Raw genomic sequence first — 26,229 nt, 5'->3', positions numbered from 1 at the left:
CTTATCTCAACCCATGAGTTTTACCTTTTTCCTTCTGATTCTTTCCCCCATCCCACTGGGTGGGTGGGGAAGTGAGTGAGTGGCTGTGTGCTGCGTAGTTGCTGGCTGGGGTTAAACCATGACAAGGAGTGATTTTTTTATTTTTTTTTTAACAATTGGAAAAATACCTTTCACTGCTTTCATTAGATCGTGTTTTGCTGCTTTGATCTGGGTGGGAGTGGGACAGTGATAAACTCTGCAGTAGAGGTAAAGCATTCAATCTCTGCCTCTCACCTGTTCACTTGATCTATTCTCAATCATAGATTTCTCAAAATGAAATCATACTAGTTGCCTAGTTTCTTTCTCTCCTTGTTCTTTGTTCTTAATGTCTTGCTATTTCTGGATGCTTCACAAATAGCCTGTTTCATGTTGTGTTTTCCTTTCTTTCTTCTGCATAGTGGGATGACATTATTTTTTAAATATGAAGAACATAGCTTTAGAGTAAGCGCAGGGAAGATGATATGGAAAATGTATTTTTATGTAATTGATTTATGGCATGAATTTGAGCTCTCATTTCTTTTTTTAGTGATGGTGTGTGGCAATTACATTCTTTTACAGGACGCTGTTTTCCAAAACGACCCAAGCACGTGCTTGTAGTTGAAGCCAAGTTTGATGGTGAACAGTTGGCTACTGATCCTGTAGAGCATACCGATCAGCCAGAATTTGCTACAGAATTGGCTTGGGAACTTGATAGGAAAGCACTTCATCAGCACAGGTAACATCAGAAAGTTAAGTCTGATTTGGAGATAAAATTTCATTTTCTTGTGTTTACAGCTATTGAAATACAATTTTTTTATTACTGTAATCTGATTATTTTTTTTAGAAACTTTCTTTTAGCTGTATGCTGATCTACCATAATGTTGCCACAACTAAGAAAAGTAGTACGTGGCAAAATAAGCGATGTTTAAAAATTCTAAAGGGTATGTCTTTACACTACTGAAATAAACCCAACAGCTTACAGCAAATTAATAATGCTATAGTTCAAGCATTGGATTCGGGCTTTCTTATGTATACTGTGATACAGAATTAACTTAACTTCAAGCCTGAAAAGCCTATGTAAAATATTTTTGGAAATGTCAAATAGAAGAGCTGAGAAATTAAGTAAGGTTTCCGTAACTGTCATTTGGTTTTGACTGACAGATTGCGTTTCCTCTGTATTTTCAAAGAAGTTAAAAAGGCCATATTATCTTTGACATTTGACGAAAGAAAAATGCCTAAATATACCTTATGCTAGAAACCTTATTTGTGCCTCTAAGTATTGTTAGGTGCTTTGCACAATAATCTGTTTCATAAGTCCTATTTTTAAGATACCCTCAAAAGTGAAATTCCCATTTCCTGTGAGGTGCAGTGCTTATTTCTTGTACATGGATGAGATTGAATTTATTTGTCACTAATGTCTTTTTAATAGCACTTGAGGCTCTGTGAAACTGCAATACACTTTTCTTACAAAATTAATCCACTTGTTTGTTCACTCAGTTAATGATGATTTTTTAAATGTTCAGTATAAACTCAGTTTCTGACCTACTAAAACTAGTTATGTAACAAACTTTGTATCATTGGTATGCTTGAAACTTATGAATTTTTTTTGTGAACTAATTGCAGAGATAAATTTTACTTTTTGGATTTCAATTGAGTTGTTCTTTTAGGCTGCAGCGTACGCCTATCAAACTCCAGTGTTTTGCATTGGATCCTGTATCTTCAGCTAAAGAGAATATAGGCTATATTGTACTTGATTTAAGAGCTGTGCAGGAAAAGAAACAGGTATGTTATGGGGTATAAAGCTTTAAAAACTTATGTTTTGACAACAGTACTGTTACAGATAGAATTTTAACTAAGGCACAGGCAAAGCTTTGGAGTCTTCTTTTGAAGCATGACTCCTAGTTGATTGTGTACTTGTCTCTTTTTTTTCTTCTTTTATTTATTAAAGAGGAGAGACATCCTGACTTTACATGAGAACATGGGCAAATGAAAATACTTTTGTAGTAACCTTGCACTTTTGAATTTGAGAATTGGAACACTTGTAAAGCAATACTTTTAAGCAATTCCGTGATTTAATTGCCTGGAAAAAATTATCAAAGCAGTTGATACTGAGCAATTGAATTGAGTGTCCATCATCAAATCAAGTCTTAAGGCTTTTATGGGCCTCAACAGAAGATGTGTTACATTATCTGAAGTTCTAGCCCCTTAACACAACATAGAATAAACATAATAGAATAGTTTATATGAATCTAATTAATCAAAATTCCTTGTTCTTGATCAAAACATAAGTCTGTTATGGGTCATAACAGGACCCTGGTGTCTTATTTTGACATCACACTTCCTAAGGATTTGTGAACCATATAACTAACTGTGCACTTTCAGTGGAGAACTTGAAGATTCTTTTCTTCTAATTAAAGATTTATGGCATATTTTTCTTGCTAACTTGGAAAAGAGTATGTTCAGCTAGTCATCCAGAAATCATTCTATAGAATCTTTTAGTATAATAGTCTACTCAAACTAGACCGAATTTTTGGAAATAAAAACCAAGGTATATTTCTGTAGATGAAGAAGTAGAAATGCTAGAGCAAGTTTCATTTTTCTGTAACAATAGTATATTATTGTCTTGGGTTTTTTAAATGCTTTTGGTTTTATTTTTGTTTTTAATTATGTAGGCACCAAAATGGTATCCTCTGCTTAGTAACAAGTACACTAAATTTAAATCTGAAATACAAGTAGGTGTTGTGTTGGAGACTGATTCAAAAGCACTGGTTGATGGTTTTAAAGCAAAGGATGCACCCCCTAGAGAAGGGAAGGGTAAGTAACATAATATCACTCACTTTGAATTAAAAATCTTCCTGTGCCAGATGAGTGTATCACTTGTTGCAAATGTGTTGGTTTAAGTCTCAAGAGAATTTTAATTTCATAGCATTTCCAATGCAAATCCTTTACAGCTGATTAATGTACCTTGTGGTAATAACTTTACAAGGATGCTTTACTGTGGTAATTGTGTGACTTTCAGGTGGGTGGAATTGCAAACAAACTGATCTTTAAAATCAGAATCAGGGACTCATAGCTTACTTCTGTGGCATTTTACTCATATTTCAGGGCTTTAGAAAGTTCTGTAACGAAAGAAATAAGAAAGGAGCTTCTTTACAGAATGCAGTTTCAGTACTTCGGGCTTGGAATTATAAAGTAGTGCAATATTTTCATTTGTCAGTGGCAGTAAGCGTTTCACTACGTTTCTGGCCCAGACTTCAACGACTTGGCTGCATTGCAAGAGTGGTCAAGGCAGTATTGAAGTTTCAGTGTAATTGCCTAGCTTACTCCATCCTTTCAGGTTCACAACAAAGCACAGGGAATTGTGCATGCTGTAAAGTTTGTGCAGGAGGCAAGGAACTACTGTAAATGATTTGTTAATCTACACTTCCCTTGTGATCTTTCTGCCCACAAGCTCTCCTACCCCTCATGACACTGGCAGAAAATACAAGAAATCCCTTTTGCCTTCACCTAGCACTGTCTTCCCCTTCATGCTTTCTGTGGAATAATTGTTACAAACAAGTTTGCCAGCTTTCCCTTTCTTTTGTCATCTCCAGATTAGTCAATACCATATTTAGGCAATGGAGGAAAAAACCCCATGTAGATTATTGCAGGTTTAAAGTTAATGTTCCAAGCATTGGTATGACAAAGCTAGACTACCCAGTTCTAGTCTAGTCAAATAGTTAAGGAGATGTTTTCCTTTTAGGGTTCATACGCTTTGATTTTTATCTTTTTGTTTGTTTCACTGACCTAAGTGGTCTAAAGTTTCCAGTGTTTGAAATGGAGCCTTTTCGTTCATAACTAAAAGTGCTGTGTGGTTATTCCTATTTGGTGTAACTGAGGTGCTTTGAAATGTATTGAATTACTGGGAGTGTAGAGTAGAAACTACTAAACCAGAATACAAACAGTGTTTTATGCACTGAAGACTTCAGATGAAAAATCTTTAAATGAAACATTCCAGAGGTCTGTGGAGTGAGACATCATGCTTCTTTCAATAGTTGAACAAGTTGTCCTGTGCAGTTACTGTCTTGCATTTCCTTTCATGAGTACAATAAAGAAACAGCATGGTAGACTCTAACCTAATGAAATGAAGTTCCAGTCAATGTAATGTTACTCACTGTAACATTAAAGAAAAGTATGCACTAGCATTCTGTCTAGCATAGTGTTCAAAATAACATCTGTGCCCACTGTAGCTATACCTAAGTATACTTAAGGATTTCTCTGTGTTGAAATGCTTTGGAACCAAGCATCAAGATCTTTATTGTAATTTTTCTTCCTAGATGTACAATAATTAAGGGTAAAATTATAACTATATATAAAGATTCTTCCATCAATTAATAAGGTCAAAAGTTACTTAATTTTTTCTTCTCTCTGAGCATTTGCCCATCTTTCTGGACTAGACCCTAAAAGTATTGTACCAATCTTGAATGAAGAAGAGGGCTATCATCAAATTGGACCAGCAGAGTATTGCAGAGACTACTTTGTCCTGTCTGTAACCATTGCATTTGCCACACAGTTGGAACAGGTTTGTTTCTTTGCTATGTGTATTTTTTAAGAAGTACTATCCTATGTTTGTATTTTTTCCCTCCCATGCCTTATTTATAGTTAGGATTTTTTATTGTCTTGGAAGTTTCTTGCAATAAATAGCCTTGTCCCATATTGAATTAATATACATTAATTTGGATTTTAAAACTTTATGTAATGCTTACATGTCAAATTACAGATGAAAGATCAGAATCCTTTTGGAGCACTAAAACTGCATTTACTTTAAATTATGCACTTTTGTGAAATGCACAGATTTATATTACAATATAGTATAAAAAGTATGTGTATGGATAATATCAGTTTTCAATGTGATGCCCATGTGCTGAAGTTCAAACGAAATACCTTTCAGATCCGTACGATATGTGAAACAGTAGAGATTCTGTGTTGCCTAAGGGAAGGACTTATTAGCTTGGATGAAATGCCATGCTAATGTGATTATTTCAGCTTTAGACCTCAGCTGCTGTGTTTATGCTGTACTGTAGCACACTGATACACATTGTCTGATTTAAAAAATATAGGCATGCCCAAGTTACTGTGAAAGTCATGACTCCAAGCCAGCATGATTTTAATTGACCTTATATAATTTTATCACAGTGCATGACAAACTCTCCTCAGTCTTCTCATCTTTTTTCAGAGAAGATAATTCTCCACATCAGAATTATAAGGCTTTGTGAAGTAAATTTACAGTGATCACTCTGGGGTACCTTGTACCTTTTTAGGCATTGAACTCACAGTTGCAGTGGCTGCAGGAGGAAGTAGCTGTTTCTGGCTGTTCCAGTCTTTTGTTCAATCACAGAAGTTATACAGTAACTTGGTATCTAATCTGCATTGTTTATTTACACTATAAATATTTTGTGGAGGCACTGCTTATTTCTGAGTATTTGTGCAGAGCTTGATATTGAATCTATGATGTCAGTTACAGCCCTTGGTGCTGATAAATCTTAAAGGTAGTTAAAAATGGGTCATTTTACAAGTTACTGGTATGCTTGTAATGTAAGATGTTTCTTTTTTGATTCAGTTTGAGTAAGAATATAAAAGTTTTCTTTTTATTTTCTGTGTGTAGTGCAAGCTAGGATACCAGTCAGCTGCTTGGTAGTTTGAGATCACTTTAAGCTCTTTAATTTCCAAGCTAATGCTTAAGGATTACTTTAACTGTACATTAATGAAAGAGATACATTCTTCTTCTCTGTATCTCTTTTAGTTAGTTCCTAGTACTATGAAGCTTCCTGAAAGACAGCCTGAGTTTTTTTTCTACTACTCATTACTGGGAAATGATGTCACAAATGAACCTTTCACTGACTTAATTAATCCAAACTTTGAGCCAGAAAGAGCTTCAGTTCGAATACGTAGTACAGCTGATGTCCTGCAAGCTTATCTTTGTGCACAGTCAAAATTGCAGGTAAGCCGTTTCTTCTCAAATGTGAATGAAAATAAATAATGAAAATAAAATAAATGGAATATGGCTTCAGCTGAAACTGCAAAGCATTTCTCTTTCCAAAACTGGGTTGTATTACAGTATTTTGGCTCAAATATAAGTTGATTCTCTTGCTGATTTGAGGGAAACCCTAGCAGCAAGTTTCCTAGCTCTGATGGAGCACAGTCTCTTTAGTATGGTTGCTATAGTAAGCTGCGTTACATGTCATGACGAAAGGTATTGCTGAAACATTATATTCCCAAAGAACTTGTGGCATTCTCAAGAGCTCTGAGCTGTGGGACCTGCTCTGCAATCAGACCATATGCAGCCCACAGTCTTGCTTCATGCTGCCTGTGACCTCAGCCACACCAGCTGCTCAGGTCACTCTTGCCTAAGTTCCAAAATCACTGTCCTCAGCATGCTTTGTGAATGATAAGGGAGGTCTGGCTTTTTTCCCCACTCCTTAGCCAAATATGATTTTAAAATATACTACAGCCGTATTTGGGCTGTTAGGGGATATTGCTTATCTTTAGCTATTCCTTTAAATGGGGATGTGGTTTAGTGGTGGAGTTTGCAGTGTTAGCTTTACAGTTGGAGTCAATGATCTTAAGGGCCTTTTCCAACCTAAATGATTCTATGATTCTAAATATTGGGTAGTATTGAAAGTGTTTATGGCGATCTGTATGGCTCACACTTAAGTCATTATTAAAAAAGAGACTAGTTGAGTGTAGTATAGGGTTTCTAATAACATAGCTGGTAAATATGACAGTGTTTGTTATATGAAGTCTTGGAACTGGACCCTTTTAAAGTTTGGGTTTTTTTCTAAACTTGTACAGACCATTCTAGTTTTGTTATCCGGATTAGTTTAAGAATGTTTCTATTTAGATCTTACATTGTTTCAGAATTTTTTTGTCTCAACTTCAAGTGTTTTTCTAATGACAGTTTTTGGAGAAACTTATGCACTGATGTGTTTGGCATTTAATCTTAGTCTATGGTCTTGAAACAAAGTATGTAAAATAGCATATATTACCTATATGTACACATACAGATAATTACACATGTTTTCATCATGTTCAAGAATGACTTTTTGAACAAAAGTTGTCATGAGGTCAGATCTACACCTTGATTTACAGTTTTCTTTCTCTGACTTCTCACTCAGCTTTTTAAAATTTATGATATAGGATCAGAGCACTGTATTCTGTTCCTTAATATTTAATATATTTTTTTTCTGAAAATGAAGACTTTAGTCATAAAAAGTACTAGCTGCCAGACTGGGGGGGAGTGGGGGATATATATTGTGTATGATTGTATTTGTGTATATGTGTGTGTGTTTGTACATATATATACACACGCAGGTGTGTATATTGGCAGGTGACAACTTTTAGCATTGAAGTCTTCATTAAGTGTAATAAATACTAAGAATCAGAATACAGTGTTCTGATCTGCTAAAACAGAACTGAAGTCACTCTTATTTGGGACAGAGCAAGTTGGTATGTAAGTTTCAAAGGGTAACTTTCACTGAGGAAAATAAATTACCTTAGAGTGTGTTTTGGGGTTTTTTAAGATCTCTCTTTTACTTAGGTGTATAAATATTAAGCTGTGGAAGGAAGAAAGAGTTCAGTCAAGTTTTGAAAAACGAATAATGATTCTTGTCAGGAATTAAGAACACAGTTACTTAATACCAAAAATCCTTGCTATTTAAATGGTGTCTAAGTATAGGCACAAAGGCTGAGCTTTCAAATAACTTTTTCTCTTTACCTTGCAGTCATGCATTTTATATGGCTATACATCAAGGACAAGAATCTGTGCTGTGTTTAGAAGGCACAAACTATTGAATTTGTCCTCCAGAAGGGATGATATGACAGGCCCTCAGAAGGGCAGTGCAGTGATCTGCTACTGTGCTAGCAAATCCAACCTGCTCAATACCGAAATTTTGTAGTTGTTCTTCTACTGCTCAGAACAAGTGTTCTTGTATACAGGGACAGGACTAGGGATGATCATTTTAATTTGTTGTATTTATGCTACCTTTAGTAGAGAGTGAACAGACAGTTCAAGAGGAAATGCAATGCTGGTTACTCTCTAGCGCTTCTGTATGTATACAGATCCATCTTTGCTGTGGGGACCAGTCTCTTGGAAGCACTGAAATACCCCTGTCTGGACTACTGAAGAAAGGAAATGCTGAGATTGATCAACACCCTGTGGCAATAGAAGGAGCATTTGTCCTTGTTCCACCAAATAGAGCTAAACAGAAACTGCCGCAGTTGCCTTTGGATATGGCTCCTGCTGTTGGGGTGTCTATAATTCTGCAAAGGGAGAGCTTGAATACCCAGGTATAGCATACTTGTTTATTGTTGGTATAGACACTGTTGCAGTTTCATGTTAAAAACCCCTGTATTTCTAAGCCATATTTGACAGTTAAGTATGTAAAAGAAAACCTGAGTGAGTCAGTTGCTTTATATGAATAAACCTTTCATTGCTTCTTTTTTTCTACATTGGAAAAATCATCTCAAACTATAGAAATGTTGTAGACAGAATTTTTCAGTGCAAGCTATGATCAATAAGAAAACTGTATCACTTCATTTAGCCTTTGATTCCCTTAAATGCTCCAACTGAACCTAAACAGCCACAGGAGAAAGTTCTTTCACCTACTAGTGGGAAAATAGAGAGCCTGCAGCAGAGATCCCAGGAAGTCCTGTCTCAAGCTGACCATTCTTCTTCAATAGAAGATGAAGCAACAGAAAGTGAAGTGGAAACTCTTAAGTTTGAAAAAGGCATGAAACTAAAGAAAAAGGGTATGTGCTATATAAGTTTTTTTCCCCAGTTGTCAAGTGTAGTCTTGGATCTTGTACTACTCATTTGTGGTGATGAATTTCAGGTAATTAAGAATTTTTTACATAAAACAAGTAACAGGAGGAGAATAAATGTTTTAATTTGAACACAGTGGTTTTTCAAAATGCTGTGATGAGCCAGATTGGGGATTTGGTGGTGTGGAGATTACAAGTGATGTGGATGCTCATCAGCTTGAAAAATAATACCAGAAATGTTTGGAATTTCCTGGAATTTGGGAATGGGAATGTTCAGTACAGTACCCATGAAGAAACTGACTTGCTCAATGAGGATATGAAATGGTCTAACATTCACATTTATTAAATAGAAAGGCAGGGGAAATGTGGGATTTTTAAGATTTCTAAGGAATTTACTCTGTGGATAATAAATTGAGAAAACAGATGTTCACACTGCAGATTCCTGGACAAAACCAAGCAACTGGGTTTGTTGTTTATTTGTTTTTACATTATCCTTTTGGAGGGACTTGGTAGCCCACGTAACCTTCTAAGGTTTCCTTTGTTTTGTTTTTGATTTGAGGACTGGGTTGGGGAGAACTCAAAGAGGAACAGAGATGAGAGAGGAAGAAATGCTATAATGCTAGAGTAAAGCTCAGAAGAAAGAATGTTAGTTCACTAAATGTTACTGAACAGGCATCTTCCTAAGAGATGATTTATGAATAAAGCCAAATAATCATTTCTTGAATGATATTTGTATAACTGTTCTTTTGAGATTGGTCCTAAAGATATGCAGTTCTGTAGAGGAAAATCTGTGTCCTAGAACATGCTTTCAGGATTTGCCTGCTAGTTCAGCCAAATTTTCTTTTAATCCTAACTGATCTTATCTAAGCAAGGATTAAGTCCTTTATATGGAATGTGTCAAGAAAAAGCATTGTAAGCCCAGCAGCTAGTTTGAATCTGTGATTAAGAAATCCAGGATTGTGCTGTTTTTGTTAATAGTAATAATAATTTTATAACTCTCTGGTTTGGTGAGGTGTAAAACATGTCATTTCCTGTTCATCTTTCAGGGCTGGTGGCTGAATCTTGCCAAGAGGTTAACAAAGAGTATACCGAAGAGCTTCCAGTTTTCAAATTGCAGAGCAGAGCAAAGTCACCTCTATTGTCAGATCTGCAACATTCCAGTAATGCAAAATTTATCAACTTTAGTATATTGAATGAAATCTGAATATAGTACAACTTAAGTACAGCTTAGATGAATTTTAACAGTAGGCTGCACGCAACTTGTGTTTTCTTGTCTGTGACAGCCTTAAGCTTCTATTCAGCCATTTCACTGCACCAAGCAATCTAGTGACGTTTTACCTGAATCACTGAAAACTATCATTCCTATGTTGTGCTATCTAGCTAATGTTGAAGTATTACTGAATTTTTCTTTTTGTATCGTTACCATTAATGCTAATAAAACACTCAAAAACAAGCAGGAAAAAAATAAAGTCAATGCTAGCAATGATGTATTTCTTTAAAAATGACAAAAATGGAAATATTTTAGATAATTACGAAGAAGATCAGAACAACTAGCAGTTACAAAAGGCATTTGAGTTCTCTGACAGTTTCTTTGCCTCTTTCTCTGCTTTACTATCTTAAACATTTTTGGAGGATACCTTTTGAAGACCCTGTCTGTAAAACTCTTAGTTTGACCTTTTACTCTTTGAAGGCAGTACTGGGTCCCAGTGCAAGGACTTGAGAAGCCTGGATGCAACTGGACAGGCACTCACTGTAGCTTCTGCTTTCTAAATTATAAAATGGATGTCACAGTAGGTGAGTTCTGATCAAAGGGCATAAGCAGATGTGCTTTACAGACCTAGCTAGAGCCTTTTTGTTTATTTCAATAATTAAACCTCAGCTTGGGACCAATAGTTGATGCTGCCTTACATGAGCACTGTAATTGACCTGATGCTCTGTCTTTTTCAGTCCCCAACTAAAGAGGTTAGTTAATTCAAAGCAAGCTAAGTTCCCACAAATGATTTTTTTTTTGTAAGCCCCCCTCTTCTGTATGCCCTCAAGTTGGCTAGGAACAATTATGTAAACTCTTGAAACTGAAGTCTTATATCATCCTTCTGAAGAATTTAATATCTTGGATCTTAATCTAAACTTTTCTTCAGTGAGATAAACACACATACCTTTGAAGAGTAATAAAAAAAAAGGGAAAAATATTACAGAATCTTTTAAGAAGATTTAAAGATTATTGGGGGTTTGGTGTTTTTTCTTTGGAAGCAGTAACTTACAAATAGAGTGACTATTTTTCATAGTATTAGCTTATATTACAAGGAATTGAAATCTCTTGGGGAAGCAACCTATCTATACTTGCATTTAAAATGTGAGACCTATCTTTAATATATTTTGTTATTTTGGGCAGAACAAATTATTAAAAATGTGCACAAATGCTCTTCTGTGTTTTCAGCTGATAATGGTCCAGTAGCTGCATCTCAGCCCAACCCTGTGGGTGCATCCAGTTCTTCTGAGCCTGTGTCAGCACAGAAAATTGTCATTCCAGCAGCCTCTCACCATTTTTGCTTTTCAATAGACTTACGAAGTCTACGTGGTCTGAAAGTTGGTTTTCCAATTAATTGCATTTTAAGGTATGGCTTATTTTGTTGGTCTTATTCTTAGTAATAACAGTATTTTTCTTTTGAATACAAAGCCTTCATAATATGAATGGTTGCTGGCAGCATGCTGCCTGATACCTTTTATGTAGCTGACTTTCAGTAGCGAAATACTTCGGAATGTTCATCTGGCTCATCATTAAACTTCTGAGTGTTACAGCATTAAAGATAGTATGTAACACTTAACCTGCACTGTAATTTGTGTTAAATCTCACTTGAATATCTGACCTCAGACAATATAGATCATCATTCAGTCCTTAGAGGAAAAGGATTACTCGTCTCCTTACTTTCTGGCTGCCTTTGCATCTGATCGAAGGAGTGATTTCTGTAGCTTTCCATGTGACCACCAAGAACTCCTTGTAGTGTTTTAATAAGAGACAGATTGCCTCATTTGTGTGTGATGATGAATCTAAAGGAAGTACGGTCTAGTCTTAAAGTGAAGAACCAGTGTAGCAAATGCATTATCATTGTGAGAGATAGTATCAGGGGTTTTTTGATAGTCTTTGCATACAAGAAGCAAAGCTTACTAGGGAGAAGTAGCATTTTTTGTTAAATTAATTTGTGGACTTAAAAAAAGACAAGCTTTTTGGATACGTGAGTTTTGTGTCTGAAGCAAAAGTAGAAAACTACCAGTGCTAGGCTGGAGCAATTGCTTAGAGATTAGTTTGTTACTGATGTCAACATGAAAGAAAAGTATGGGATCACTTTTGGAGAATCAGCAGGTGTTAGCTGGGAGGTGAATGCTAAGTTGGAGGAATAAGAGCTAAAAAGGTGAAGGACCAATTAAAAGTAAGGGTATAGAAACCAGTATCTGTATAAGGTTGGAGTTTGGTTGGTTTTTTAACATTGCCAGTGAAGAGAGAAAGTTTCTTTTGACAACTTGTTTGTTTTGTTTTAGGTTTTCCCTAGAGTGTAGGATCAAGAGTTTGTAGAGAGAGGGATGATTTTGTTGTTTTAAAAAAAAAAAAAAAAAAAAAGATTCGTACTCATGGAATATTAGTTATTGATGGCATATGTGAACTTACTGGTTCATAGCAGTTTTCACAGTTTGCCTTCTAGTTTCCTTTAGGGGCCTTTTGGTGTACGTGATGAAACATACCTTTAAATGGTGATTCTGTTTGAAAGGGTTGAATATTTGTAGCTGTGGAGGCGCATCTGTATTTGCTTTGCATTTGTTGTTCTGACACAGTTTGGTTCAATACATTTTTAACTAGTCATCAGGAAGTCTATTCATGTTAATGAATCTTAGAGTTTAAGCTTTCGCTGACCTAGGATGAAAAGGTGGGCTTGGGGTAGAGGGTTGGAATAGTTTAAAACACAACAAACACAGATTGCATCATTAATGCTTTTCTGTATAGGCTGTATTATTAAATAGTATGTGGAAAACAACGTAAAATGGATGGAATTTTGTCACATAAAAAGCTTTTTCACATAACGTTCCAAAAACTAACTTGTTTCAGAACAGTGACAACAAATAGGTTTTGCTGTTTCAGGCACTTCAGTTTTTACAGTCAGTGATGAATATGGCAGAAACTGAAGAGGAGAAACATCCAAACACATAAATGCTAAGAAAAGTTGCAGGGTAAAAAAAATTGCCTTTTCACTCTATATTGGGAGCATTATTTCATTCATGTCTAATCAAGCTCTTCAAATGGTTTTGCACAAACAGTTGAAGTATCAACATTTATAAGTGGCAGCATTTGATGCAGCATTTATTTTATTAGCTACTTAGCTGACAGCTGGCATCATCAATTTGAGCAAAGTGAAGTTCAAGAGGCTCTTGGTTTCCCCTTTGTTGTAGTTTATCATATACTGAATTGTTCCAGTAGAGTAGTTTCAGGCCACATTGTAAATCATATTTGTAAAATGATTTGACTTTCCTTTTAGTGTTAAAACTGTGGGAATTAAAACCTAAATTCTTCAAATGTGACTGAATTTTTCAAATAGTTCTGACACTGTGTATATGTATACTTAGTTATCAGTTATTGTGTGTTAGACCAGTCTTGGCTGAAATATAGTTACAAATGTTCTCAAGCAGCAATCTACATCTGAATATAATATTCCTTTTTTTCTATTTCTCTCCTCACTTTATATAGTAATTGCAGAATTTTAATAAAAGATTAATTCATATGGTTGTGAACACACAGGTCATTAAAGCTTTTTTGTCAAAATAACAGCAAATATAAATGAAGCTGGATCAGTGCTGAAGTAAATGAAAACATGAATATTTGAGAACTAAATTCTATAGTTGAATGTATTTGTGCAAATTTTACTAACTTTAATACAAGTCATGCTTCAGTAAAAGATGTCTAAACTGGTTTCCTTGTTGCAGAAGGTATAAGAAAAAAGTATATTTATTAAATTATTATTTGATTTTCTTTTAACTGTTTTTATTAGGTACTCTTACCCATTTTTTGGCAGTGCAGTGCCTATTATGACCAGCCCACCTGTAGAAGTCAGAAAGAACATGGAAGTCTTTCTTCCACAGTCCTACTGTGCATTTGACTTTGCAACTATACCTCATCAGCTTCAAGATACATTCTTTAGGTGATAACTCACATTATTTTTATCTTAATTACACTTTTTCTATTTTTTGTTGTAAATGCAGTCACAAGTTCAAATTTTTTACTTGATCATCAGTTTGAGAACTAGAATCGAAGTGCTAATGCCAGTGAATATTTAATACACTGCTCTTCCAGTTTCTTTGTTACTTATATTTAAAGTCAGGGACTCTAAAATTCTTGCTTTTATCTCTTGAGTACTTATGCAGGGATCATTGCTTGCAGAAACAAGTGCTGTTGCTGTAAGTTGTTAAATTAAAGGTCAATAGCATAGTTTTAACAAAGCATTACTTCAAATGAAATAGGTATTTTATTTTTCTTTTTAATACACAATGACTGTCTGATAACTTTGAAAATACAGCAGGTACCTAGGAACCTGAGTATAGTGTGGAGGGCTGTGGCACAATTTTCTCAGCACTCCCACCAGCTTTCGATAAGTGGTTAAGATGTGGAATAAAGAATCACCACAGTAGTGGCGTTTTGAAAGAAGAGGTGATGGAGATGTACTATGAGTGGCAGTGACTAAAATTTGTTTATAGGTATTTATAAATGAAGATGATCTAGGTCCATTAACATGATTCAGTCAATCACTTCCATTGCAGCATTGTTCTTTCTAATAATTGGAGAAAGGAACGATAATCTGACCAAAGTGAGTAAGTGATGGAGAAGATACAAAGTCATTCAGTCTCATTCCTCTGTGAGACAGACAGTAAACCCATCTCATTGTTTAACAATTGTGACCATCACTGATATGAGAAGTTACTTTTAGAACATGAGGTCCTTTTCCCAAATGAATAGGAATGGTTCCTCTTTTGTGTTATGCCTGACACTAAAATCACTTCTTTGTTTTAGATTACCTCTACTGGTTGAATTGTGGCACAAGGATAAAACAGCTAAAGACTTACTTCTAGGAGTGGCAAGACTTCAGCTTTCAAATGTTTTGGCTTCGGAAAAAACCCGTTTTTTGGGTGGTAATGGTGAACAATGCTGGCGTCAGACTTGTAATGAAACAGTCAGTGTCATAGCAGCACAAGGGTAAAACCATTTTAAAAAATTACTTACTTTGTAGCAAGTTTTGTAGAGTTGTTTGTTTAGTATTTCCCTGAAAAAGGGCAAGCTGTTCCTGTTTACCTTTTTGAATAGGCAAACAGACTCCAGAGTACTGCAATATGGGGTGGGAATAGGCATCCAAGAGATTAAAAGTTAAATTGCCACAGGCATATTGTGCAACCCCACACCACTACCAGAGTCATAGTAATAAACCTTTATATAATCATGATATTGGCTAAGCTTCACAGACAGATGAAAGAAATAAATAATTGGAAAAAATGTTATTGACTCACTTCCCTGAGTAAGTTACTTACCAGTTACAAAAAGCTGCTGATATTCCAGAAAATAGTTAAGACTGTTTGTCTGTACTGTGCTTTTAGATGCAACTGATTTCAGTGAAAGTTAGGAGGACATGCACATCCAGAGAATAGAGAGGTTTCCTGTTTCAGGTTTGTACTCTGTAGCAGGCGTTTGACCTTGTGTACATCAGAAGGAGCAGGGTTATTGGTTAATATTGTGTCTGAAGATAAATGTTAATTTACGCAGAGGAATGACGTTCTTTTTTAAGTGTATGGAGAAACTTAAATTTATAGTTACTTCTGTCCTGTGTCCTTGTTGAAGATGTGAACTGTGCTATCAATCAGTCTCTGGACCCTCATCTTTTAATTTGTGATAATGGAACTTGATTATGCCTTTAGAAATAAATATAATTGCTATTAAGACTGAGGTCGGTTTTAAACTTCTAATCCTACAGGTAATTAAAATATGCTATATTTGACACACAGGAAACCATGTGTCAGCATACTGACACAAAGATGGATACCCCCCTTCTCCCTAACTGATAGAAAATTGATCTCTGAATTTTTGTGTGAAAGCCATTATGGCCTGATTCTGTAGAGACTTATACTTTATGATCTCAATGTACATTAATGTTCAGATTTTCACGAATAGGAAGTTCATGAAAATGAAACCTGGTTTTGCACAAAATAACCACTAGATGGCATTCTCAAAATGTAATTAGGTCTGCATTTTGCTATGCTGATTCCTTTCTAGCTTTGCTCTTGTTTCTGTAATGTTCTTTTTACACTTCTATGTTAAACTGGCTTAATTGCTCAGATTTCTGAGGTCTGCTACCTTGAATCTTGTTTTGGTTTTTAATCAGTGACTGATAGAAAGTTGTAAGAATTTAATGCAGTAATTGATGTTAAATTATGTGAAGTACAAATGTTTGGGTTGGTTTTTTCCCTTGCAAATAGCTGCATAGAAGATGAGGCCTTTGTAAAAATATTTTAGTGTTGTCTATTTATATTTGCTGGAGGAGAATTTCTGTGATAACTACAGCCATGGTTAATTCCTACAGCCTTTTGTTGCAAATTGCTTGATACCTAATTCTGTAGCTTCCAGGCTTCAAGTGATTGTGTAATTGCGTTTGCATCACTGAGTAGTTATAACTGAAATGATAGTTTTGTTCCTGACCAAGTACAGGTCTACACTGCAGTGTACTTTCATGTTAGACTAGTGATGACTTTCAGTTACATGATTTGTGCATATTTCTTAATATCTGTGTAGAAAACCACTGTTGTTTACTACATTTTGTCTATGATTAGAGATGAGACAGAGACAAACTTTTCTACTTAAGCAGAAACTGCAACTAATTTCAAATTAGTTAATTAAAATATTTCTTACCTAGACATTTTTTCAGTGTACAAGAGCAGGACTTTATTTAACCTATAAGTGGATTTAAAGTTGTCAGTTCTCTGTGCTGAAGCTTCCAGAAATGTGTTTTTTTAGTAATCCAAGGATGGCATACCACATATGATATGCTAAGTGACTTACTACAGTGTGGATAACTAGAAAGTTACTGTTAACATTTAAAAAAGCAAGACCAGTGAAGTTCATTGAGTATCTTAGAATGAAGTCAGCAGCAATGCCTGTAGTCAACAGGTATATTTGTTAGAAAGATTTTTGATCATTCTCTTGTTACAGGTATGTGTTGATTATAGTAAGCTGTTAGCTTGTCATTGGGAACCTATTTAACTATCTGTTAAATTCAGATGTAGGTGTATGAATCAGTCCCTAAGTTAAAACAATATACATGGGAGAGTGTGTTTGGGCTCCAACTTAGGCAACTGTTTAGACTTTCTGAGCTTACATGGAACCTATTGGCACTTCAGTTTTGGTGTTTTGTGTGTTGTCTTATAATTCACTTTCTGTATTTTTAAGACAGTTTTCATTAAAATAACATTCTAATGCTATTCATAGGTCAGGCAACAGAATAGCAGAGCTTTCATATGCTATCACTTTGGAAGACTACGGGCTTGTCAAAATGCAAGAAGTTCTGGTGTCAGATTCATCTCAAGTAAATTTTACAAAATCTTATCCTGTTTCCTTGAACACTTCTTTGAAAAGTTGGGTTTCCAGTCAAAAATCTACTGTTATTGTATCAGTGTGTAGGTGCTGGTCAACAACAGCATGTCCCTCGTACTCAGCCTCATCGTACCCCAGAAAATCATCGAGAACCTCGGGAAACTCTTGAATACAAAGCAGCACTGGAATTAGAAATGTGGAAGGAAATGCAAGAGGACATATTTGAAAATCAGGTTTTTACTCTTTCTGTTTTCTAAACTGCATGACTGCCAGACAAGCTTTAACAGAATTGTTGAGAGTAATACTAACTGCATTTTTCTTAAATGTTGCCACTGTTTCAAATAAGAGCTGAATTTTGTTCATGTGGAATATTAAAACTTGAGATATACACAAATATCTTCCATAATCTTAAGGAAGAAGGTTAATTCTTTTCTGTTAAGTGACTGAAATAGGTAGTGAAATACACAATACCCCCTTCACAATTTCCCCTTACTGTTTATGAAGTACAGTAGATACTCAAGATTCAGATTATTGGTGTTAAATATTAGCACTGCATTTCTTTATTGTTAGTCCAAATCTATCACTGTGTTTCTACTCTTGAAGTCATTCTAGGTGTTCTTAGAGTTGCATGCTTCTTTTAAAAAGACACTAAGAATCTTGTGTCTGTTAGGGTACTTTCTCAAACTTGTGCTTACTTTGCATTTTATACTTAAGGGTAAGAAATATCTTTCACTATCAGAATCATACCTTGAGTTATATAAGTCAGTGTACAAAAGTTAGTTTTTAATTCTTTTGCTTCAAGGCTTAGTTCTGCTAGTACTCTCTCCTTTAGAGTTGCACTTCCAACAGTTGTGATTTGGTTTTCTGGTTTGGGGGTTTTGTTCCTTTTTTTTTTTTTTTTTTTCTTTCTCTCCTCTTAAAAGCTTAAAAAGAAGGAAGTGGCCCATATGCAAGCACTTGCAGAAGAATGGAAGAAAAGAGATAGAGAGAGAGAAGCAGTAGTGAAGAAAAAGGTAAGGAAACTCATACTTGCTGAAAGTCTCATTATAAATCTCACAACACTATAAAATTTGACAAGATGTTTTGTAAGTATGACGTAGAACAAAGGTTCTGTGGTTAGTCTTCACACCTACTGGTATGCATGCATCTAGTCTACAACAGTGCAAAAAATTAAAAGCAGCCTTTAATCATAGAATACTTGTTAGGAATCCTTTTGGTTAGCTTGCTGTCTATGGGGGCTCTTTAACTTTAATTGCCTTTCACTTGCATGGTCAAAAAGCACTTCTACAGCCCAGCTGTGCATTTTATGTTATTAGAAAGAAAGGCTCTCCATTGTGATTTCCTCATTGAGCTAGAGATTTGTTTTATATGTGAACTTCCAAACAAAAATTGTCAATATTTTATACCATAGCAAGAGTAAATTCTTCACCCACCTAAAACATTATTGCAAGAAAAAAAATGCCTTTTCTTTTGTTGTTGTTGTTGTTCTTTTAGGTAGCAGAATATACTGTTTTGGAAGAACAGCTTCAGAAAACCCTGAGAGATCTAGATAAGCGAGAACGACAGCTTTTTAGTGCTGAATCAGAGGTAAATAGTGTTTGGTGATTTTAAACAATGCAATTACGTGAGCTATTTCTCTAAGGTTTGAGGTTTCATGTAGAGACAATTGTGACCTGTGTATAAGAACTGAAGTACCTGCATTCCTACTGATATATAGAGAAGCACTAATAATTTAAGCCAAGTTCTATTACAACTACACTTTTTTACTGAAATGGGAATACAATGAACTTTTAAGTGGGTCGCTAGAATTACAGAACTGTATATTTTCTATTCTTAACAGAATCAGTGTCAGTGGAGACATTTATATAACATTAGCATATCTCAATTTTCAGTTTAGTATTGTCACATGAACATTGGGCCTGTGTACAAGAGTGCCTTACTTCAAACAATAATTGCTAGATTAACCATTGAAATAGGAGAAGGTAACAAGGAGAGCTGGGAGAAACTGCAATTGTCCGTTGTTATCCAGCAATCTGATAAGAGTTCCCATTTCGTATTTTTTTTGTAGTGACAGGGCCAAAGAAGATGTGGGAGAAACCAGTAACTACCACTGTTTCTAGATCCCACTGAACACCCCCAAGATGAGGAAATGGGGTGCAAGTCCTCAGGGAAGCTAGTCATGTGAAAAGAGAAAGAAAGAAAATAAACTGCCTATGTTTGTACTTCAGAACAAACTCACAATTATATAGGTAAACAGCTGTGGTGATTTAGCAGTCCAACAAACTCTCCCTTTTCTCCTGTAGCTCAGATTAATCTTTTTACCATAGCAATCCCTCCAATGCTTGTGAACAAAGTTAAGAAAGCACCCAACACAGTGACTGGCTGGTTGAGCCTGTGTCCTTGTCTGTACACAGGCTATCTATACCCCTCAGGATGCAGTTTGTGCTGTAAATGTTAAATGTAAAGTCAGATACTATCTATGCTAAAAATCTGGTGATTAGGTTTGGCCAAGTGCATTTCAGTCTGAGTAAAAGTATTTATTTTGAATCTCATATGTGTTTGTCTCAAAACTTGCTCTAAATTTAGTGAGATTCTGACTTGAGGGTTTAGAGATAATAAAAATCAGTGGATTCCAAAAGTGTCTAGACAAAATGATGTAGGGTTCATTTAGCAATTACACAGTTTGATAAATGGGCCATTTGGAGAGGTTTCTATTCAGCTAGCAGTTATCTGGGCCAGTAACATCATTCTAGAAAGTTCAAACATGTCAAGGACTGTTTTCCTGTTTAGCTCAATGACAAATTCTCTCAACATGCTCAGTTTGAAGAGTGCAGTCTTACTGATCTAAAGGCATCTTAGCTGTAGCTGTGACTTCACTGTTTCTGCAGTTAAGGGGTATATTTAGCTTTTTAGTTTGTAGGAGAAAGGTGGATATAAAATTTGCTTTTAGCAATCCCACATAGAAAGTACAGTAGGGATACAGATAGCACCGGTTTTTAAAACAGTCAAGCCAGAGTATATTTGTAGCCCAAATACAGTAATTTGCAGGTCATTAGTTAAACTGAAAGCCAATAAAAAGAGTATATAGCAAACATAGAGATAACAATGGAATTTCTATTGTTTAATTTCTAAAATGTGTAACAATTTTTTTCTGTCATGAATAGTAATAACAGTTGTAAGAAAGGCTCTTAAAATAAAGGTCTTGCACCTATGGATTAATATAAATATGTCTCATTTTTAAGCTTCAGAGAGTAAAGAAGGAGTTGCAAGCAGAGCATGAACGTGTTCTACAGGAGCTACAGGATTCTGTGCGGCGAGCCAGAGAAGAATGTGCACACCAGGTTGAGCTAGAAAGGTCAAAAATCAAACAGCTGGAAGAAGACAAGCTTCGCTCACAGCAGCAGGTAAGTACACTCAAATGTTCTGTCTTAACCATTTACTTATTTAAGTAACCATTTTTAAAAATAAGTACACTAAGTTGAGCAATGGGTTTGAGCCAAGTGCATTCTGGCAACTTTGTAATAAACATTTTATCTTCATTGTTTGGTGAGCTATGTGCTGGGATCCATCTCCGTCAGCCTTGCTCAGTAGTAGGGCCAGTTTGCAATGCAGTGGTTTTGGTTTTGGTTTGGTTTTGGTTTTTTTTTTAACACTGAAGATAAAACTGCGATTACAAACGTACATGTGGAACCTGAACAGTAGTATACATTTCAGTAACTTAATAAATTGTTAGCAATTAACATCTAGCAAAACATATAGGTAGCTTGACTATGCTGTCCGTTTTATTCTTCCATTGCAAGAGAGTATTTCTATTATCCTTATTGAGGAGGGAGTTGGGGGGAGAATTATCTTGTTATTGTGACCTTCTATTCTGAAAGTTGTAGTTTCATTAAACTGAGAAAATCTAGATCACGTTCTTTTGTCCTGTAAGATAGCTTTTGCACTAATGACAAGGCTAGTCTAGCTATTTTTCTTGACTGTTAAAGCATACTGTAAAATTTTATAAGTTAGTACTAGGTTTTTTGAGCAGTCACAATATTAGACAATTTGTTGTTAAGTAGATTAAATCTTAGTAATGTGCATGTGTAGATGAATTGCTTGCTCTGGTGCTTTTCATTTATGATATGTGATAGTGGTAATCCCACAATAGCTTTGACTAGTTAAAGAACTGTATCAGCCAAAGGCATATTTTTGTATTAGGAAGAGTCGTGCTGGGTTTCTGTGGGGATTTTCAGTTTAATATTAAACACTGATACTAACCTACGTCTTTTCAAGTCAGCATATGTTAACCACAGTACAGTGAACTTTTAAAATATAAGTACAAAAAATGCTGCTAATCTAGAAGATGCTAATTTTGGTAGTTCTACTGAACAATCATTAAATTGAGATGAGTAGTTTCAAACTGCAGAATGCAGTCCTCTTTAAAGAGGTAAGTGGATCACTTCTGCATCGTAGATGTGTTGTGGGCACCTACCAATGCTGTATCAGTCCAGACAAGATAGCCAATAGTTAGTTCTTCAGGCTCAAGTGGCCAAATGCCACCACCTAGGCCACATCTTCCAAATTCATTCTTTTGACTCAGTAACTTTTTTTTTAGCTAGGTTGCAATACCATCACTATCACTTTATTTTTTCCTGTTCAGAACAGATATACTGTATCACACCAAAGATCCAGTTAGTTCAGTGTTCTGTTGCAGCAATGGTTGGATTTAGAGGGCAAGAAAATAAGAACTGGGACAATGAGAAAATAAAATTTTGGTATATCCAGCAATGCCATAAAGAGTTACAGGTACCCTCAGCCAGAGGCAGCATTTCATATTTACTAGCCATCAGTGAAAGTATTCTTCATGAACTCATCTGATCCCTTTTATAAAGTATTTCTATTTTTAGCATTGCAACATCCTGTGGCAGTGAGTTCTAAAGTTTAATTATGTGTTGTATACTTAAAAACTTCTTTCTGTTCACGTTAAGCTTGTTGCTTAATAATTGTGACGAATCCTTTAGTGCTTGTGCTACATACCGTTCGTGGTTGCTTAGTTGTCTGTCATACTGTCTCTTCCAAACATGAGCCCTGCTATGTCTTGTCTTTGTATGAAGGCCATTCCTTCCAGCTGATTATCCTGTCTGTCCTTCTTTGTGCTGTTCCTGCTATTCTGAATCTCCCTCATGCTTCAGTATGAGGTGGTTGTTACCATGTATTTTGCATAAGACAATCTTTTTTGTTTTACTTTGCTGGGTGTGGGGTGGGGTTTTGTTTGTTTGCTTTGGAGTCTCTCTGTAGGATGGTTCCCTTTTGTAATGTGCAGAAAAAAAGCAGAAAATTCCTGTTGGTACCAGTTCTGATGGGCCTCTTTTTTTACGTTTTTGAGTGTGGGTTTTTTGTTTGTGTGTTTTGGGTTTTTTTAACAAGGAATGTTCTGGAGTAAATTATAGTAGTTCTAAACAGTATGCTTTGACTTATTCCTTACCATTTAAGGAGATGTGTCAATACATAATTTTCACACTTGAATTGTAGAGTTCTCTAAATGTCTGACTTGTTTGGAGGTAAGGCCCACTATGTGCAAGAGGATATCCTTGAAGCATCCACCTTAAAGAACATCACTCTTACTTCCTGAATAAGGAAGTTGTGCTTTATTTGTGTGATCTGTGCAGTTCCCTAACAGTCCACAACCTGAGGTCTCATGAGAAATTCAATTTTTGAAAGTGTTTTCAGAATCAAACAACAAATTAAACATTATTGTAGAAGTTCTAGGGAGACCTGGCATTTTTTATAGCTAAAGAAATTAGTTACTGTCTTTGTTATAGGTGTCATGTCTGTATGTCTGCTATTGGTAAAAATGGAAAGGTGAGGAACAATAGTATCTTTTGTCAAAGTTGGCTGTTGCAGTTATACCTGAGAAGTAACTGCAGTGAACCACGTTTTTGTGTGGCTCATTAGGAAGCATCTTTGCTTTCTCACATCAATGCTGTAAAAATGATAGACACAAAAAGTGAAGTTTTGGAAGAAGAATAGAGGACCCCAATTAGGAGATCCAAAGAATTAAAATATTGATGTACTAATAGAAGAAGTTGTAGGCTTTGAAAGAGAAATGCATTTTCTGAAGCATTTTCACCCAGTATTTTAAATTGTTGCATAAAATTCATGGAAATACTTGCATTAAGTACTTCGTCATAAATACAAGTGCAGCATTTGGGATCATATTGTGTGATGGAATGCATCAGTTCAATCAGGTGTATTAAGGTATTTATAGGTGAATAACATTTAACAGAAGAAGTATGTAAGCTACTCTTACAAAACATAAAAAATTCTTATTTTTAATATAGTGTAATAAAAAATGCTGTTAAACATTTGACTTATTTTCTTTGTAGCAAAGTAATTGTGTATTAGTATCATTTTTCAAATTGGCCATTTTAAGATGAAAAGGAAAGCTCTCTACAAAATCTTCATGAAACTGTGGAAGCACAGAGTAGGACAGAGGTACATTAAGTCATTAGTCACATTGAGCCTTTCTTCTAAATCATTATTTGGCTGTACAAAGTATTAGTTGTTTCTTCTTCCAGACGTTCCTAAACAAGTCATGCTGGTGAAATTGAGTAAGTAATAAAACTTCATATAGTAGATAACACTGTTGGCTTTCTTTAAAAGATGTGTGTAAATCTAAATAGTTTTGTTTCCTGTGTTTCTTCTGCAAGTCATTTTAGCAATGTGAACAGCAGTGTTTATAAATCTTGATCTTCCGTATATGAGGACAGACTTGTTTTTTCTTTCTAGTACTGAGCAAAGATCCTCTTTAAAATTCTTCCTATTAAAACATTACTGTATGCCATCATTAAGAAAACATTAATTATGAATGTGTAGCTTTCAGTGTCTGTTTTATGTCAGATAATTGACCGTAAGATATTTGTTCCAGGGACTAAGGAGTAACTTAAGTTCTGTAACCTAATTCTTTGCCTGTGAATGGGGTTTTCTGCTAACTTGCATTATATCTTGATATCTTTAATGTAGCTTTATGAAGCAGAAAATAAGCATAAAATTTTGGAGAAGGAGTTCCAGCAATACAAAGAACAGCAAAGTAGCAAACCAGAAATCCAGCTACAATCAGAAATAAATCTTCTCACTTTAGAAAAGGTATCTTGGATTTTTCTAGTCTTTAAAAACTGTCATAGTGGTCCATTCACTGATAACGGAGTTGCAGAATAAACTTGCATGATAAACTGGTTAATTTGTCCATTTTGTTTGGCTTTTTCCAACAATTTCTTCAGACTTTAAATACTCAGACACAAATAAGGCTGAGTGGCCTTATTTCTATAGAGGAAGCAGCAGTGTTAGAGAATAAGGCAGGAAAAAAACTAACCTATATATTTAAATTGCTACCATCATGATTTATGCTGGGGACTCTGAGCATTCTGTTTATAAAACTAAATAAGGATGAAGATTTTCTTGTGAGGATTAATTTAGACTAGCATTCCATTATGTGTGCTGGTTTTTTTTATTAAGTATTTCTGAAAAGAGATTGTGTTACTTATCAGTGGAATGAAATCACTGTTGTAAGTTGATTTCTTAGAAACCATACATGCCTTCAGTAGAGGATATTTGTTTAATTAAAACCACAGATATGGGCATTTTATGCTCAGAATTATTATGAGGTTTAAGTCAAATTGTTGACTGAATAAGCTGTAAAAGATTGGACCAGGTTTCTTGGCATAAAATTCACTCAGTTATATGGCCCATTTGCATGTTACTGTATGTTTGAATGACTTCTAATAATGCAAGCAAATGATTCAAAATATGTTTCTATCTCTACAGACTTTTTAAGCTTTTAGCTTAAATATTTTTAGATTGGCTATTTTTGTTAGATTTAAAAAAAAAATCAGTGCATTAAGACCTTCACAAATTTAATGGTAAGTAATATTTGTCTGATTAAAAGAAAATATCATTGCCTCAGTTGTTAATTAAAAATGCTTCATTTTTCAGGTTACTGTATTCTATGTGCTTCATAACTGTTTTCATTTGCCTTTTAATACTAAATTTTTTTGCACAGAATACAATTAATTTTTTTAGTATGTAGCATTTTTTCAAAGATATATTTAGGCCGTAAGATCAAAGATTCATACTAGATACATAAATTTTAAGGAACGGTTTGAACAGATATCTATTTCAGAGAAAAGGATGTAGCACATATCTTCCATCAGCTGCAGGAAAGAAAAAAAAAATCTACACGCTTTTTAAAGGCAAGATTTATCCATCAGTGTTTCTGTTAAATTAGTGTTTATAATCTTACTTTGAAGAAGAAAAAAAGGGGGGTGTGTGCTAATTTGAGAATCTTAAATTTAAAGGTTACGTCAGCAGACTTAGTGCTAAAAACTAATCTTTTTCTTTTTGTATAGATGGCTATCCAATAAAAATAAGGCTATATTTTAAACAAGAAAATGTTCATGTGCCATAATATTTATGTTATATTATATAACAGCTTTAGATGATGTTGTATGTTACACTACATAAACACTTTTCTTAAACCAGACCCTTTGTATATATACATCTTTCAGTGATTGTTACTGTTGTTATTGCTTCAGCTGATATGATTTTAATTGCTTTTAGGTTGAACTTGAAAGAAAGTTAGAGTCAGCTACCAAGTCAAAGCTCCACTACAAACAACAATGGACAAGGGCTTTGAAAGAACTTGCAAGGTTAAAACAGGTATGCAGGTTTTCTTTTGTCACATGAGACAACCAAGTTAACGTAGTGTTGGAATCTATTTATAATTACTGTTAACTACTGGCAGTTTTCTTTTATTA

The 26,229-nt window shown here is 35.0% G+C and overlaps 1 protein-coding gene and 1 long non-coding RNA gene across 4 annotated transcripts in view; one reads left to right on the top strand and one right to left on the bottom strand.

The window, feature by feature from the left end:
• LOC138683670 (uncharacterized) overlaps positions 1 to 23,284 on the bottom strand; it is a 497,441-nt gene extending 474,157 nt beyond the window's left edge. Inside the window, exon 1 of the long non-coding RNA XR_011323081.1 lies at positions 23,192 to 23,284. This is a non-coding gene — a long non-coding RNA (uncharacterized lncRNA). The remainder of the gene's footprint in view (positions 1 to 23,191) is intronic.
• Positions 1 to 26,229, top strand: part of CEP120 (centrosomal protein 120) — a 41,700-nt gene that overhangs the window by 1,746 nt on the left and 13,725 nt on the right. Inside the window, exons 2-19 of one of the 3 annotated variants that reach the window (XM_069775693.1) lie at positions 598 to 754; positions 1,686 to 1,800; positions 2,691 to 2,832; positions 4,455 to 4,579; positions 5,801 to 5,998; positions 8,116 to 8,343; positions 8,598 to 8,805; positions 9,864 to 9,977; positions 11,255 to 11,432; positions 13,854 to 14,003; positions 14,870 to 15,052; positions 17,330 to 17,426; positions 17,515 to 17,667; positions 18,358 to 18,447; positions 18,929 to 19,021; positions 20,677 to 20,838; positions 24,440 to 24,562; positions 26,033 to 26,131. In XM_069775693.1, the coding sequence (XP_069631794.1) occupies positions 598 to 754; positions 1,686 to 1,800; positions 2,691 to 2,832; positions 4,455 to 4,579; positions 5,801 to 5,998; positions 8,116 to 8,343; positions 8,598 to 8,805; positions 9,864 to 9,977; positions 11,255 to 11,432; positions 13,854 to 14,003; positions 14,870 to 15,052; positions 17,330 to 17,426; positions 17,515 to 17,667; positions 18,358 to 18,447; positions 18,929 to 19,021; positions 20,677 to 20,838; positions 24,440 to 24,562; positions 26,033 to 26,131 (2,615 nt within the window). Of the gene's footprint in view, positions 1 to 597; positions 755 to 1,685; positions 1,801 to 2,690; positions 2,833 to 4,430; positions 4,580 to 5,800; positions 5,999 to 8,115; positions 8,344 to 8,597; positions 8,806 to 9,863; positions 9,978 to 11,254; positions 11,433 to 13,853; positions 14,004 to 14,869; positions 15,053 to 17,329; positions 17,427 to 17,514; positions 17,668 to 18,357; positions 18,448 to 18,928; positions 19,022 to 20,676; positions 20,839 to 24,439; positions 24,563 to 26,032; positions 26,132 to 26,229 lie in introns of all 3 variants that reach the window. The other 2 variants (XM_069775694.1, XM_069775691.1) reach the window with 2 other exon arrangements.

The sequence above is a fragment of the Haliaeetus albicilla genome, chromosome Z (genome assembly GCF_947461875.1).
Source record: "Haliaeetus albicilla chromosome Z, bHalAlb1.1, whole genome shotgun sequence".
NCBI lineage: Eukaryota > Metazoa > Chordata > Aves > Accipitriformes > Accipitridae > Haliaeetus > Haliaeetus albicilla.
This window is presented reverse-complemented; position numbering and strand designations above follow the sequence as displayed.